The 14385-nt window shown below is 41.3% G+C and overlaps 1 protein-coding gene and 1 long non-coding RNA gene across 2 annotated transcripts; one reads left to right on the forward strand and one right to left on the reverse strand.

The window, feature by feature from the left end:
- Window positions 1–1733: 1733 nt before the first annotated feature.
- LOC100841858 (D-amino-acid transaminase, chloroplastic) lies at window positions 1734–6525 on the forward strand. Its single transcript, XM_003572335.4, has 5 exons — window positions 1734–2009; window positions 3877–3932; window positions 4903–5081; window positions 5321–5994; window positions 6157–6525. The coding sequence occupies exons 1-5, from the start codon at window positions 1832–1834 to the stop codon at window positions 6249–6251; spliced, it is 1182 nt and encodes a 393-aa protein (XP_003572383.1). The 5' UTR covers window positions 1734–1831; the 3' UTR covers window positions 6252–6525.
- On the reverse strand, window positions 3032–11954 carry LOC112271621. Its single transcript, XR_002964940.1, has 3 exons — window positions 11866–11954; window positions 7858–7859; window positions 3032–3043 (listed from the first exon to the last, which is right to left on the reverse strand). It is a non-coding gene; the product is annotated as an uncharacterized LOC112271621 (long non-coding RNA).
- Window positions 11955–14385: the final 2431 nt, after the last annotated feature.

Consider the following 14385-nt stretch of genomic DNA (forward strand, 5'->3'; position numbering starts at 1 on the left):
CAGGGAAGACGGGACCGTACCGTCGGCGGAGGCTGCCGACACTCGTTAATGGTCGAAACGGCGACATGTGACGTGCGAAAACTCGTTTGCGCCATATACCCAGTCCGCTATTCCTTCTTTTAGAAGGTACTTTATTTTACAAAATTGAGCCTAGCTGCTTTAAACTTCAGCCAAAGAAAGTCGTATTTTAATTTTATTTTATTTTGGGTCTACGTCGTTCGCGCTGAGTTCGGCTATATTAGCACCATATAACTTCTGCATTGTAAGATTTGAAGCTCAGCCTTACACATCTTGGTGGGGATCGGAGAAGAGATTCTGCCATGTCCCGACCAGATTTTGAACTCCGTGGTTAGGGCATCTCCAAGGAAACCCCTCAAGTTCTCCCCATTTGTTCAAATCTGTCCATAAAAGGTTCATGCACAAAATACAAAACCCAAGACAATCTACATTTGTCCAAAAATGGTCCACACCCTTCATTTCTTCTCCAAAATTGGGAAGAGTACGAGGAGTCCTCATTTATACAAAACTCATCCAAATTATGTCCACTTGTTTTTTTGGTCCACATGTCAAAAACTCATGAAAAGATAAATGGATGTTTATCATTGCACAACTTGAAATTTTGTTCACCCCATTTGTCTATCTGAGAAGTCAAATGGACAAACGGAGAAGACAAATGAAGGCTCGCCCTTAGGGATGCCTTAAGCGCTAGTTAGAATGCATGGCATCGAGCTCCTGAGCAAGAGATTGCAGCAGCGCTGCTCTTTTTTTTCAGAACGATCTTGGCACTGCCGGGCCATCCGCAAAAACAAAACAAAAGAACTGCTGGGCTCTGGGCGCTTTTGGGCTGAAGTAACATAGGCTGGTAGTTGGACCCCTGCCCTGCAGGCTGAACCACTTCTCGTGGGCAATGGTATCTGCCTCTCATGGACTTTCCTTAAAAAAATTTGCCTCTAATGGACACAAAGGAAAAAGAAAAAGGAAAATTTGAATATCCTAGCCGCCGGGAGAAAAACCACGGTGCCGTCTTGGCTTCCCCTCCTCTCCGATAGCCTATTGGCCATCAGGAGGTGATGCATGAGAACCACGGATCAACATCGCCTTAGTATCTTTTTTGTAAGGTTTTGCATATCCTTGGCGATGGCGTCCTGACGGTGGAGGCGACGACGTTCGGATTTTTACTCTCCCGACTCCATTGTTGTTCTGGCGTGTCTATCATGGTCTACTCCATGAAGTTTGTGGATCTTACGACTCGTAATTTCGTGATTTTGGTCTTCTTCCTCATCAGTTCGGTGATGATTCAATGGTTTGACAACCTGTCTTGCAAGGGGTGTGTCCCCAGCCACCGTGCGTTCAAGGATCTTAAGTTCTCACCCGCTGGGGTGGGTGGCTCATGCGGCTCAGTAAAACCTACTAGGTTAGTCCAACTTATGCAGATTTGGTCTATCACCAAAGATTTGAAAAAACACGAAGATGCAAAAGGTGCATGTAGAGAAGTTGGCTTCAGAGATTTTTGAAGTAAATTTCGGTTTATCCGAAATCTTTATTGTCGTTTTAGTTTTTTATCGGTTATACTTTATTTGTTGAATAAATAAAACTAGATCGTTGTTCTAAAAAAATTGAATATGGTCTCGAAAGAAAAAAGAAAAAATTTGCATAAGTCCGACGCCATGTAGATGATGTCATCGTAAATTGCTGCAGGAAAGTACCTGAACTGCCACCGTTGTCCATCTTCGGGATCACCTCCGCATAGGCCGAGTTCACCAGCAGGCATTGCATTCCATACACCCCCAGAAAAAACTCTGACCCACTCCTGCCAACTCTCCTTTCTTCTATGGGCCACCTCTCCGCCCTGCCGCCACCTGCTGCCTCCGGCCACCGCGCGTACCGGCCTTTCCTCGCGCAGACGAAGATCGCGCCGTCGCCGGGCGGAGGAGCCGGCGCCGCGCCGGATGGGCTCCTTTTGTGGCGGGCGGCGGTCGCCATAGCCGCCAGGAGGTCCAATTGGGCAGGTTAGTACTCCTGTAGCGTGTAGTTTGTTCCTTTCCTCCTTTGATTCCTCCTGGTTCGTTAGCATCAGGGTGTGCCCGCCCTGCTTCGTGGCGATCGCCTTCGTGCGGCTGCCGTCTCATACCTTGCGTCGGTGCCGGAGGGACGAAACATTTTTTTTGTGACTGTGTGTATAGCCCAAGGGCGCGGCTGCTTTTCCGTGGTCCAGTGGAGCAGTTCTTGATGGGTCCGCAGAAGATTTTGCATTGATGAGGCACCTTCGAGATGATGGAGATAATTCCAGTCCTGCATTTCGTTTGGTCTGGAGTTCAAATGGCTACTAAAGCACACAAATATTTTTGAAACGAGTAGAATTTTGCATCAATTATGACTTGTCATCGGTAATTCCAGGATTACCCGTGGTAATTCCGGATTTTGGCATTCTGAGCTGCACATGTTCTCATGTTTTTATAGAGCGTATTTTGATCAGAAACCGCCTTTGGCTTCTGGGTGCCAGGTAGCACTTTTGATTCTTTTTCTCAAGATCACATTTTTAAAGTTTAAAACAAAAATACAAGTGTATGTCACATGTCTGTAAATTTTCATTAGAAAGCATTGTTGACTTTGATCTGGACATAAAAAGGATCATAGAGTTTAAATAGATCTACAGTATACTATTCTAGATCCGAAGATTTGTGATTTTTACACGGATCACGAATCAACGTATTTCTTAATGAATATGTACATATGTGGTATGCATCTATACTTACACTGGAAAATTTTCAAAAAAATTCAAAGCTTCAAAAATATGATTTCCATCTTTCTGTAAATATATATTGCATACCACATATGTCTGTAAATTTACACCTGGAGCCTGGGAGCCAAAACATTGCGTCCATATTTTGATGGATTGATAAGCCTTTGATCAACAGTTACATTATGTCGTTAGATTTGTATTCAAACCTATTTTTTTATAATTTTGATTTTTTATCACATAACCCCACATATTAACATAGTTATTATTGATGAAATTCCTGTGTTAACTAATCAAAATAGGCTGCATAAAAGCAAACGGAGGGAGTAGATAACATTTATTGTTCAGGCTGATAGATGAAGGTTAATTGGGCTTAGCTATCGTAAAATACTTTTGAGTTTTTATTATGAAAATATATGTATAAAGCTAGTTTTTCCTGATCAGATTAACTAGTTTGAAGTGTGGAAATATATGGTGGCTCTATAAGTGACTACGTGACATGAGTTCATCATGATGTCGTTGTAGTTCATTAACTCACTTTGATGATGATAAGCAAACTGGATGGTGCATGCGATTCAATATGTATTATAGACAAGAGGTCTAGAGTTTACGAATGGGTTAATGCACTAATAATAACAATACTAAATTAGTCCCGAACTACGTTGATCCCACCTCCAAGGCTTAGTGGAGCGTAGACATGAGGGGAAGTGTTATTAATATATACACCGTCGGAGCCTCTCCTACAGTTTTCGGTCAAAAAACAAGTGTTGAAATATATTGCATACAGTTTTTTAATAGCTTGAGCTTTCGGGTGAACTTGTGGTGTGCATACAATTCAATAATGAGCGATTTGATGACTTCTTAACCCTTAACATCTTGATTTGGATGAGCTTGTAATAGCTGGATATGTTTACCACAGACAGGGCGAATTGAACACAAATGTTTATGTTTTGCCCTTTGATACCTTATGGACATTGCTTTTTTTGATTGTTTTCACATGCTTTTGGAATCATAATTAGTAGCTCTTCTTTGCTTACAACGAAATGTATCTTGTGTACTAAGAATAACACTGATCTTAGGAGCCTGAATGTGTAATAATATTTGTCATGTAACTAAACAGCATCTTTGCCCTGCAGCATCGGCCGGCACCATTGTCAATCCAATTGACGTCCCTCTCTTATCTTTCTCTGAGGTAGACTTCCTTGTCTTTTGTGTTGTGTGTTGACGATTAGATTAATTGGCATTTGCACGACTTGGAAGCTTGAAATCCTTATTTGTAGAAACATATTGTCTTATTTATCCTTAGTACTCTTCCACTTGTGTTAGTTAATGCTTTGGTTAATATGGGATTATCTTATGTCATTAGCGTGCGCTGATGGACACTATATTCTCTGCATTTAATTTCTTTAGAATCATTTGGTCGTGGCCACATTATGTTTAGCCCACCTCAAAGGACTAGCTCATCTCGGCTTCTCAGCTACCTAGATTAGTATAGTGGCCTGCAAATACAAAAACACATTTGGGGTTGCTGTTGGACTGAATTAAAAAAAATACTTTATTTTGTGAAATCCGAACGCTATATTATGATATGAAAGGAAGTAATGTCCGACCATAAGTTATAGTTAAAGGTGCGCCCTAGTACTTGACATGGAGGTGACGACTCCCTTCGAGAACTTATTATGTTCCATCTTTTAAGAACAGAGTATCAGATTGTATAGGGTAACGAGAAACTTGAATTATGCATCTAAAACAACTGTAGAAGTCTGAATCAACCACCCAACCACCTTAACAAGTCTGTTTCTTGGATAAAAAATTTAAACAAAAGATGTAAGGGAAGTTCCGATAATATTATAAATAGGAACCTAAATTCGAGTCCATTCGGACTTGAAACCAGGTGGTTGGATCATGCATCCACTGTCTTAACAAGTAAGCTAGGCTCACTTCCTCTGTTCTGGGGATAAAACTTTTGTCATGTTGATTGGTGAATTGGGCTTTTTTCCACATCACTTTGGATTTTGGATGATCCATATCTGTAACTTGTTTAATATATGTGTAAAATGTGTCCATCGGTCCATGAAATGATTCATCAGAGTAGGATCTTCTCTTGAAGCATGCTGTCACAACAGAAAATTAAATTGAAATCAGCATCTTTTTCCCTGTAGGTTGCAGAGAGGCTTGAGGCATTCCAAGCATCTGGTGCTAGGAAACAAAATTACATGGCCATGTACTCCAGTATTTTTGGTGGAATTACCACAGATCCCTCTGCAATGGTGATACCGATTGATGACCACATGGTCCATAGAGGACATGGTGTTTTTGATACTGCTGCTATTATGGATGGGTAAGAAATTTTCTTTTATGAGATAAGCTTGACATGAATCTGGTAAAAAAAAGTGTGACATGTATGTTTATGTCAAACAGAAACAAAGCAAGATATAGTCATATACAGCAAGTCTGTAATAGTTCCATCTTTGTGTGTGTTTGTGTGAACTAGGGAAGTGAACAAGGATGGATTATTCTTATTGCTCAATTTCCTTGAAATTCTGCTCAAAACTTTAACTTATGGCATACTACTGGCAGTCACATCTATGAGTTACAACAACACCTGGACCGCTTCCTGAAGTCTGCACAGATGGCCAAAATCCAATTGCCTTTTGATCGTTCGAGAATTCAAAGTGTACTCATTCAAACTGTGTGTGCATCAAAATGTACTCAAGGGTCGCTCAGGTACTGGTTGTCTGTTGGACCTGGAGATTTCCAGTTATCTTCATTAGGCTGTACAAACCCAGCTCTTTACGCAATTGTCATTGATAGCCCATCCTTGCCAGTACCATCAGGCTGCAAAGTGGTCACATCATCCATACCTATGAAGTCCCCACAGTTTGCAGTCATGAAAAACGTGAACTACCTTCCGAATGCACTCACCAAGGTGGAAGGTGAAGAGAATGGTGGATTTACCGGCATCTGGTTGGACGATGAGGGTTTTGTTGCTGAGGGTTCCAACATGAATGTTGGTTTTGTGACACGAAACAAGGAGCTTATCTTGCCCCGTTTCGACAACATACTGAGCGGGTGCACGGCAAAACGGGTTCTGGACCTTGCTGGGCAACTGGTGGATGATGGAAGGCTTAGTGGAATAACTACAAGGAATGTGAGTGTCCAGGAAGGGAAGGCAGCTGACGAGATGATGCTTATTGGGAGTGGGATTCTTGTCAAACCTGTTGTTCAGTGGGATGAACAGATGGTTGGCTCAGGTAAGGAAAATTCGTTTCTTAAAATTTAGTTACCTAGCTTTATAATTAGTACATCAGCTTTCATTTTATCAACAGATCGGGTAGAAGATTTCTATCACCTTAATGGTTTACTGCAAACTCCCTGTAGCATACAGGCTGATTGATTCACATGTTCCTTTACAGGCAAAGAAGGCCCGATTGCTCAAGCACTTTTCAACCTCATTCTTGAGGACATGCGATCCGGTCCACCTTCAGTTCGGATCGCCGTCCCTTACTGAAACCACTTGCAGTTTACAAATTATTACACGACTTCACATGAGCAACAAGACCCCAGATATTAGAGATATAAACCAGTGATAATATATGATGGCAGCGTGCCTTTGATGTTTGCCAGAAGTCAGAAGTATAGAACTTGATTACTTGAAGCCATTCTTGTGTGTGGACCTTGTGTCTTTTTACTTTGTTAGTCATATTTAATATGAGCATAAACTCGATACTGTAGTTTGCTGCACAGATACCAGCATACCAGTGGTTGAATTGGAGATTGGCGAAGTATCCGGTGAAAATACTTATTCGGGCAAACCGTGCAAACTTCATAAAAACCATGTTTAAAAGTTTCAAAAAAATTCTACAAAAATACCATATGTTGGGAGTGCGATGTTCTACAGACCTGCAAAATTTCAAGTTCAAAATCAAAAACATTTGAAAGGAATTAAAAAGAGAAAATTACAATGGATAGTGTCAAACACTAAAAGACCACTATTCATGCAGAATTTGTTTTTTTTCGCTGCTACCAAACGAAATTGAATTTGGACTTGAAATTTTACACATATATAAAACATCACTTTTCTAACATATGTGATTTTTTAATAATTTTTTGAAATCTTTTCGATGGAGTTTGCACCGTAGAGGTGGTTTTCACGGGATACTTCGCCGGGTCTCTTTTGGTAAATGTTGCCTTTTGTAGAACAATGTACATTTTCAAAAAATAAATCCAGAAATTCGAAATTATCTTTTCAAAACTTTTAAGAGCATATGCATCAGGATGGAACTTGGAACTTATGACTGAAAAATAAAGCACTTTATTCTCAAACCACCAGGCAGAATGTATGGGATTAAAATGCATTCAGGCATAATTTTCCTGGTAGTGTTCTCAAGAACTTGCTCTTTCACACTGGACTACTGGAGACACAGATGAAGCCCACTAAGATTTCTAAAAAAAAAAAAAATAAGATTGCTGAACAAGACGAGGCCGGTGTGCACAATACAAACAAATCTGTCAGCTACTCGGCTTAATTCAGCTTGTGACACCATGCCTTGTATCTGGTGACTCATTCTGACACTGACCTGTGCCACAGCTCCATCTCTCTTGTAGTAAGCGGGGTGCTTGGGAACCGGTAAGGTCACATCTTCGCAACTCAGCATCAGAACAACATCCCACATCCACATGGCAGGCCGGTTTGCCTGGTTCTCCTCCACCAGTGCAGTGCTATCTGAATGCACCGAATGATCTCCTTTATTTGAGGTTCATTGCCCGGAAATGTGAAAAATATCAGGTTATAGAAACGTGGTTTCACTACCAATATTCTTTTCATTTTACCGTTTTGCCAACAAAGTGACTAAAAGAGGAATATTCAGATGTCACTTTCAACCTCCTTTTCGGGGAAAAAAAGTTATTCAGATGTCACCAAATTGTGTGGCTGTTGCATTTTGCGAGATTTAACTGTGACACATTTTTGCTTCATTAGATATGGCAACTAAAATTCTAGCAGATTAATGTTGAGTATGACTATTCCCTTCAACTAAATTCTAGAATTGCAATTTTCTTAGTACTCTCGCTCTTGTTACTTTTAATGCTCTTTGCTCAAGCTCACAAACACTCACCGCTTTCACAATCAAATATTTTCTCTTGCTTCGAATCTAAGATAACTTGCATATACTCTTCGAAACCCCCACAAAACCCTAAAAAGACCCTCTATAAGAGGCAAAAGACTATTTCCTAAACTCGTCGTGGTTCGATACTCTTACTTCGGAAATAGCTACAACCACCCCGTGGACTTCCAGGCATGAGAACACGCTCTCTCTGCGAGCAATACTCAAGCTTTTTTGGTATCGTTCGAAACAAGCATGACCGCCCAAATTCTTTTATTATTCCTTTTGTACGGAGTAACTTGTGCCTTCTAATCGAACGTCTTTTCCCTAGAAAAACAAATTCTCAGCTCTTCCCTACGGAATGTGACCTTTTGGAGAGACCTTACTGGTCTCAAGCTGGAGGCCTGAATCGCTTGCTCCAGCAACTTGAAGCAGTTCAATTAACCCCAAGGTTATGATATTTTTTTGGTGGAATTTACATCAATCTGGTCTTTTTTCGCTAGCTCTATGTACCGTGCGCTCATCCATTCTGATGTGCCCCCGTGAACAATGAACAGACAATTGTGAAAACTTAAAGTGCCTCTAAAATTGTTTTTATGTGACTGTTGCCTAGAGTGGTCATGTTCACAAAAGATAATTTGCAACAAAGAAATTAATATGGAAGTCCAAAGTGCACCTTTTGTTCTCAGGACGAGACAATCAAGCAACTGTTTTTTCATTGCCAGTTCGTTCGTTCTGTATGGTCCACCGTTCAGGTGGCTTCTAACCTTCGTCCACCACGAAACGTGCTAAATATTTTTTCCCAATTGGCTGAACGGTATAGGAAGTTCGGTAAGCTTAGAACTAAATTTTGGTGAAAGCGACCGCCCTTTGTTGCTCAGTTTGGTTATGCCAAAAACGATATTCAGAGTCTACTTTTTTATGCATGTTTATTTACCAGTAAATTTACGTTTGCCTCCATTCATGGTTGTTGGCTCTATGATAGAAAGACAGGCCAATAGTTATAGTCCATGTTTACAAGTGAAGCGGCAATTAGAGAGGTGTTCACCTACACTGGGTGGCGGCGGTGCAGTCTACGGCTCGAGATCCTTGAACCCTTTTGCTCGGCCATAATAAATTATGTTTTTTCTTTAGTTTTTAAGATTTTTTGGGTGTGTGCAGACTTTGTTTGTCTTCTTGACACGACATCTTAAGTTTCATAAAGCTGTTGTTTGGAAATAAAATTCTGTGGGCGAGCAAAGGCACTAATGCGAAACAACGTATAGTTACTCAAGGTTACTGGATAATTGAAGATTCCGGGACCATATTTATGTTCCATCGCTTTCGTTCTAGCTCGTGCCCTTGGATTCTGAAATCAACCCCGGTCATAGCAAACGGATATGCATGGATCAGGACCAGGGAGCCATCGCTTTCATGTCGGGTCATTTCTCCAGCGGAGCTAATTTGAGTGATCTCTATCCATCCATCGATCTAAAGCTTGTCTCGAACCAACGCATGTTTGGGTTAACTTCCCTTTTTACTTGCCTGGCAATGTTTATTCTCTTTTGACCTTATCCATTAACTAACCGTCGCATCCTTATCTAGCATTCTAGCTAGGTGAAGAAAGAGTAAGGGACTTTGGATTTTCAGTTCAGCAGCACCGAGAGCTGGTGGCTGACGGCAAGGAAGCAAGCTTCTAAGGCTCTTCGCACTGACTTTGACAGATTTGGAAGGAACGGAATGCGCGTATTTTTCAGCACGAGGCCAGCTCTGTCGACAGGGTGTTTGAGCTCAGTATGGAGGATCTACTATCTTGGAGAGCAGCCGGTTGTGTTACCATGTTTTAAGCTTTTGAGCCATGTTCCGTGTTGTTAAGTCAGCTGAGTGGTTGTTTTTATGTCCTCTGTTGTTAAGTTAGCTGAGCTGAGGGGCTGTTTTTTTCTTTTTCTGTTTGAAGCCTGTGCTGCTGCTATAGCTTACGCTGCCGCTGTAGCTATCGTTGCACTGCTGCTGTTGTATACTCTGTTGATGTGTCTTTTCTTCCTATCTTAATAAAGAAGGGACTTTGGATTTGTGCGCTCCTCCTAGCAAAGCCACTCGTCGGTAGAGGTGCAACATGGTGACTCTCTCTTTGATCCTTCTTAATTCAAACAAATGAATTAAAATTATAAAATGATACAATTTTTTAAAAAACTAATTCATTTGTTTGAACTAAGAAAAGCCAAAGGATACCCCGAAGGTCGCACTTTTTTGAGACCTACTCGTTGGACATCTAAACGGTGCTTTCAGTCTAACTAACGTATGATGGGTAAATGCAATTGTAGCTTGCCGCGTTTCGTGTGGCCTTCATAGCACCGTGTAGCTCCAATCCGGATTTGCGAATGCACCTCTGGGCTCTGGCAGATTGGCAATCCGTGCTGCTTGCTCCATGATTGCAACCGAGCAGGGACCCGGAGCCCCGGACACGGTGCAGTGCAGTGCACCGGGTGGCACGCAAAACAGAGTGAGACCTGACACCCGCGCCACGGCGCCACGGAGACATGGCGCCGATTACACGCAAAACGAGGCGAATCGGGCGCACTCCACTACGGTGGTGCCACGCCCGTGGTGACTCGGCAGCACGATCCGCGTGACCCACCGTGCGCGCCGACTGGGATGGATGTCGGGTCCGCCCCGCAGATCGCGTGTCTCTCGGTGACGAATATTCCTTCGTGCCCCCACCACGGCCGCTTTTTGTACTCCTACTAGATAGATAGGCTAGAAATAAAACGTTTCACTTGAACAAACAGGCCTGAAGGTTGCGAGGTTCGTGGCAGACTTGACCTTTGCAGTCGCAGAGTACTACTTGTCGTCAAATTCTGGACTCCGTGTCACTTAAAGCGTGGAGCAAAAGGTTACGGACTCGGCGCAGCATCTAGATTTCTAGGAAAAGTTGTTGTCTGTTTACGATTGCAAATATTCGCCATTGTCGTATACAATTGCAAAAGTATTTGATGGCTGTGATACTACTCCTAAGTTTAACTCACTCCGTCCCAAATTAACTCACGTGAACTTGTATATGCATACAGAGTACTCATTGAGGGAGTAGAACTGAAATAGAATTAGTGGGTCACTCTGACCATGGTCCGATGATCATACTGTCCTGTTACGAGGAAAAAAACAGGTGTGTTAAAATCAAGCTCTCACATGTCAGTTACATGCATGCATGTATGGAGTGAGTAGTAAATCAACCTGCAAATATCATGCAACAAACATGTTTGCATTTTATGTTAAATATATAACTTTATAGCTTCCCTTAAAACAAAATAACTTTTTAACTATTGCCGTTATTCGATATATCACCTGGACCTTTCAAATTTGAACTAAACCACGATAAGAATTCATGAACGGAATGAGCATGTTGTAAGTGTGTTTTCACGGAATGAGCATTCCCATTTTCGATTAACGTAACTACTGTACTGGTGTCCTACCTTACCTGTTTCCAGTAGCAATGGCGTGTTAACAATTGAAACACATTGACGTGGGCACATATTTTTATCCACAAGAACATTATCTAGTGATACCGTTCCTTAGGTGATACCAACATCCAAATGGCGAGGCAAATGATCATGAAAAATCATGACATTTTTCCATCCAAAAACAGGACGTGCATACATTTGTCTCATACACTATGGGAATGGTGAGAAGAGATATATTTTACATCCCAGAGGGGCTATAATTGGAGATACTATTGTTTCTGGTACAAAAGTTCCTATATCAATGGGAAATGCCCTACCTTTGAGTGCGGTTTGAACTATTGATTTACGTAATTGACTTTACTTCGATTTAGAATAGCGCGCTTAGTTTAATTTCAAATGTTTTTTTTAGCCCTACCTACACCTCAGTCTTCTGATAAGGAGAGGGGGTTCGCATAGAGAGAACAAAATTAGCTTCTCATCATATTGCTGCGGGTACATTGGGTATATTAGCGGGCCTATTCCATCTTAGTGTCCGTCCCCCTCAACGTCTATACAAAGGATTACGTATGGGCAATATTGAAACTACCTGCCACACCTTCATAACTCCAAATACCCGGATTTGTTACAGTTCCTCCTGAAATACTCCAACCACCCCACGAATCTGTTATTCCTATGCCCTGGGCGACACACGTGCTACAATGGGCGGGACAAAGGGTCGCGATCTCGCGAGGGTGAGCTAACTCCAAAAACCCGTCCTCAGTTCGGATTGCAGGCTGCAACTCGCATCCTTTCTTTTACTTTTTTTCTTTGTTTATATGGTTTTCTTTCTTTATATGGGAAATTTTCCCAAATGACAAATGAGCAATTCTTGCTCGTAAGTTCCAGTATGAGTACTGCGCCGAACATAAAGCTTGTGACTGGTAGTAAAACATCGGTTTTTATTTTGAGTGCATGCTGAAAACCAATGCAAAATAAAAAACATTATTCACTAAAGTTTGTCATCATCTCGTGTCCCTTCACTTCAACATATTACTCTATTCTGGTTTACGGGGCCCTCTTGAAAATATGCAACCAAAGCATAGGGAAAATAGATGATACATTCCTATAGTTAATGTTGAAAAACTCTAGTGCCGGAAACAAAAATGGCTCAATGTATGTAGGTATATTAATGTTGAATTGTAAATCGGGGAAATTAATGCATGGAGTAAGGAGAGAGAGATACCTTCTAATCTTGAGTTTCCGAAATTTAAAAATGACCATGTAACCCCGGATGGAGGGAGTAGCACATCTGGGCTTTGATTGAGTTTTGAAGGATGTTTCGACATACTTATCTAAGAAGAAACTCCGGCAATTTTTCAAACCATTTAGAACACTGTCAGATGCCGATACTTTCTCAAGTTGACAATAAGTGATTTTGGATATTCTTCAGCCAAATATTCAAACTTTATTGTCAAAATTGTTTTAAATGTTTATTAAAACATGAAGATCTCATGTTAACATCTGTTTGAAGAAAATTAAAACTAGTGATTACAAATTACTCCGGAACATAATTTATTTATGAATTTAAAAATTTAGAGTACACTTTAAATACAATGTTAATGTTTGAAACATCATCTATTTATGAATTGAAAATAGCGTGACGCTATCAGCTAAAATGTGGTACAACCGTGTCACACTATTTGGCGGTGCACCTGAAAATCCTATGCGACGAGTACCATAAGAGGCGTGAGAGAGCTCCAAGATTGCTATGTTATTTGTGAATTTAAAAATAGTATGACGATATCACTTAGAATGCGGTGCAGCGGTGTATACACCTAGTGAGTAACTTAGGGGACCTTAGAGAACTTGGAGGCTACTCATTTAGTGTGACAGTCTCACCTAACATGTTCTGCAGCTGTGCACTCGCCTATGTAGTGAGTGATGTAGAATCGATAGTGCGGCTGGCTGTATCACCTAAAACACATTGTAGCTGTGTATGCTTATATGTAGCGAGTCTCACCCTACTCATTTAGTGTGACAGCCTCACGCTACCGCTCTGCATACTCTGAGTTGTAGAAACGGTATCACCTAAAATGTGTTACAGTTGTGTATACATATATGCAACATAGGATGCGTGCGAAAACTTGGTGGCTACTCATTTAGTGTGCGAGTCTCACCTAACATAGGCTACAATTTTACAAACTCCTACGCAACAAGTGAGTGACGTAGGAGGTTCGAGGAACTTCGGAAGACGCTCTATTTATTTGTTGTGAACCGAAATAGTGTGGCGTTTTCATCTAAAATGCGGTACAACCGTGTATGCTTCCATATGTCAAGTGAATTATCATCTAAAATGTGGTACAACTGCACATACTTCCATATAGCAAGTGGTGTATAACACATGAGAGCCTCATTGCTGCTCTGTGGTGTCATCTTTAATGCGAGTGTGGCGTTTTCATCTAAAATGCGGTACAACTGTGTATACTTCCACATATCAAGTAAATTATCATCTAAAATGCGGTACAATGGGCATACTTCCATATAGCAAGTGGCGTATAACGCGTTAGAAACTCGTATGCTGTTATGCGCTGTCATCTTTAATGAGGGGTGGCGTTTTTATCTAAAATGCGGCACAGCTGTGTATGCTTCCATATATCAAGCGAGTTATCATCTAAAATGCGGTACAACTGCGCATACTTCCATACAACAAGTGGCGTATAATGCTTGAGAGACTCGTATGCTGCTCTGTGCTGTCATCTTTAATGCGAGTTGGCGTTTTCATCTAAAATGCGGTACAGCTGTGTATACTTCCATATATCAAGGGAGTTATCATCTAAAATGCAGTGCAACCGCGCATACTTCCATATAGCAAGTGGCGTGTAACGCGTGAGACACGTATGCTGCTCTGTGCTGTCATCTTTAATGCGAGTGTGGCGTTTTCATCTAAAATGCGGTACAGGTATGTATACTTCCCTATATCAAGCGAGTTATCATGTAAAATGCGGTACAACTGCGCGTATTTTCATAGGGCAAGTGACGTATAACGCGTGAGACTCGTTTGCTGCTCTCTGCTGTCATCTTTGACGCGAATTGCTCGCTAGTATTTTTCATAGGACTAATTTAG

This window comes from Brachypodium distachyon, chromosome 3 (genome assembly GCF_000005505.3).
Source record: "Brachypodium distachyon strain Bd21 chromosome 3, Brachypodium_distachyon_v3.0, whole genome shotgun sequence".
Classification (NCBI taxonomy): domain Eukaryota; kingdom Viridiplantae; phylum Streptophyta; class Magnoliopsida; order Poales; family Poaceae; genus Brachypodium; species Brachypodium distachyon.

Bases quoted from the DNA above. Each gene is read 5' to 3' on its own strand.
- LOC100841858 (XM_003572335.4), top strand. From the start codon at position 1,832: ATGGGCCACCTCTCCGCCCTGCCGCCACCTGCTGCCTCCGGCCACCGC. The intron at 3,933-4,902 runs GTAGACTTCCTT...TTTTCCCTGTAG, and splicing joins CTCTCTTATCTTTCTCTGAG to GTTGCAGAGAGGCTTGAGGC. The intron at 5,082-5,320 runs GTAAGAAATTTT...TACTACTGGCAG, and splicing joins ACTGCTGCTATTATGGATGG to TCACATCTATGAGTTACAAC.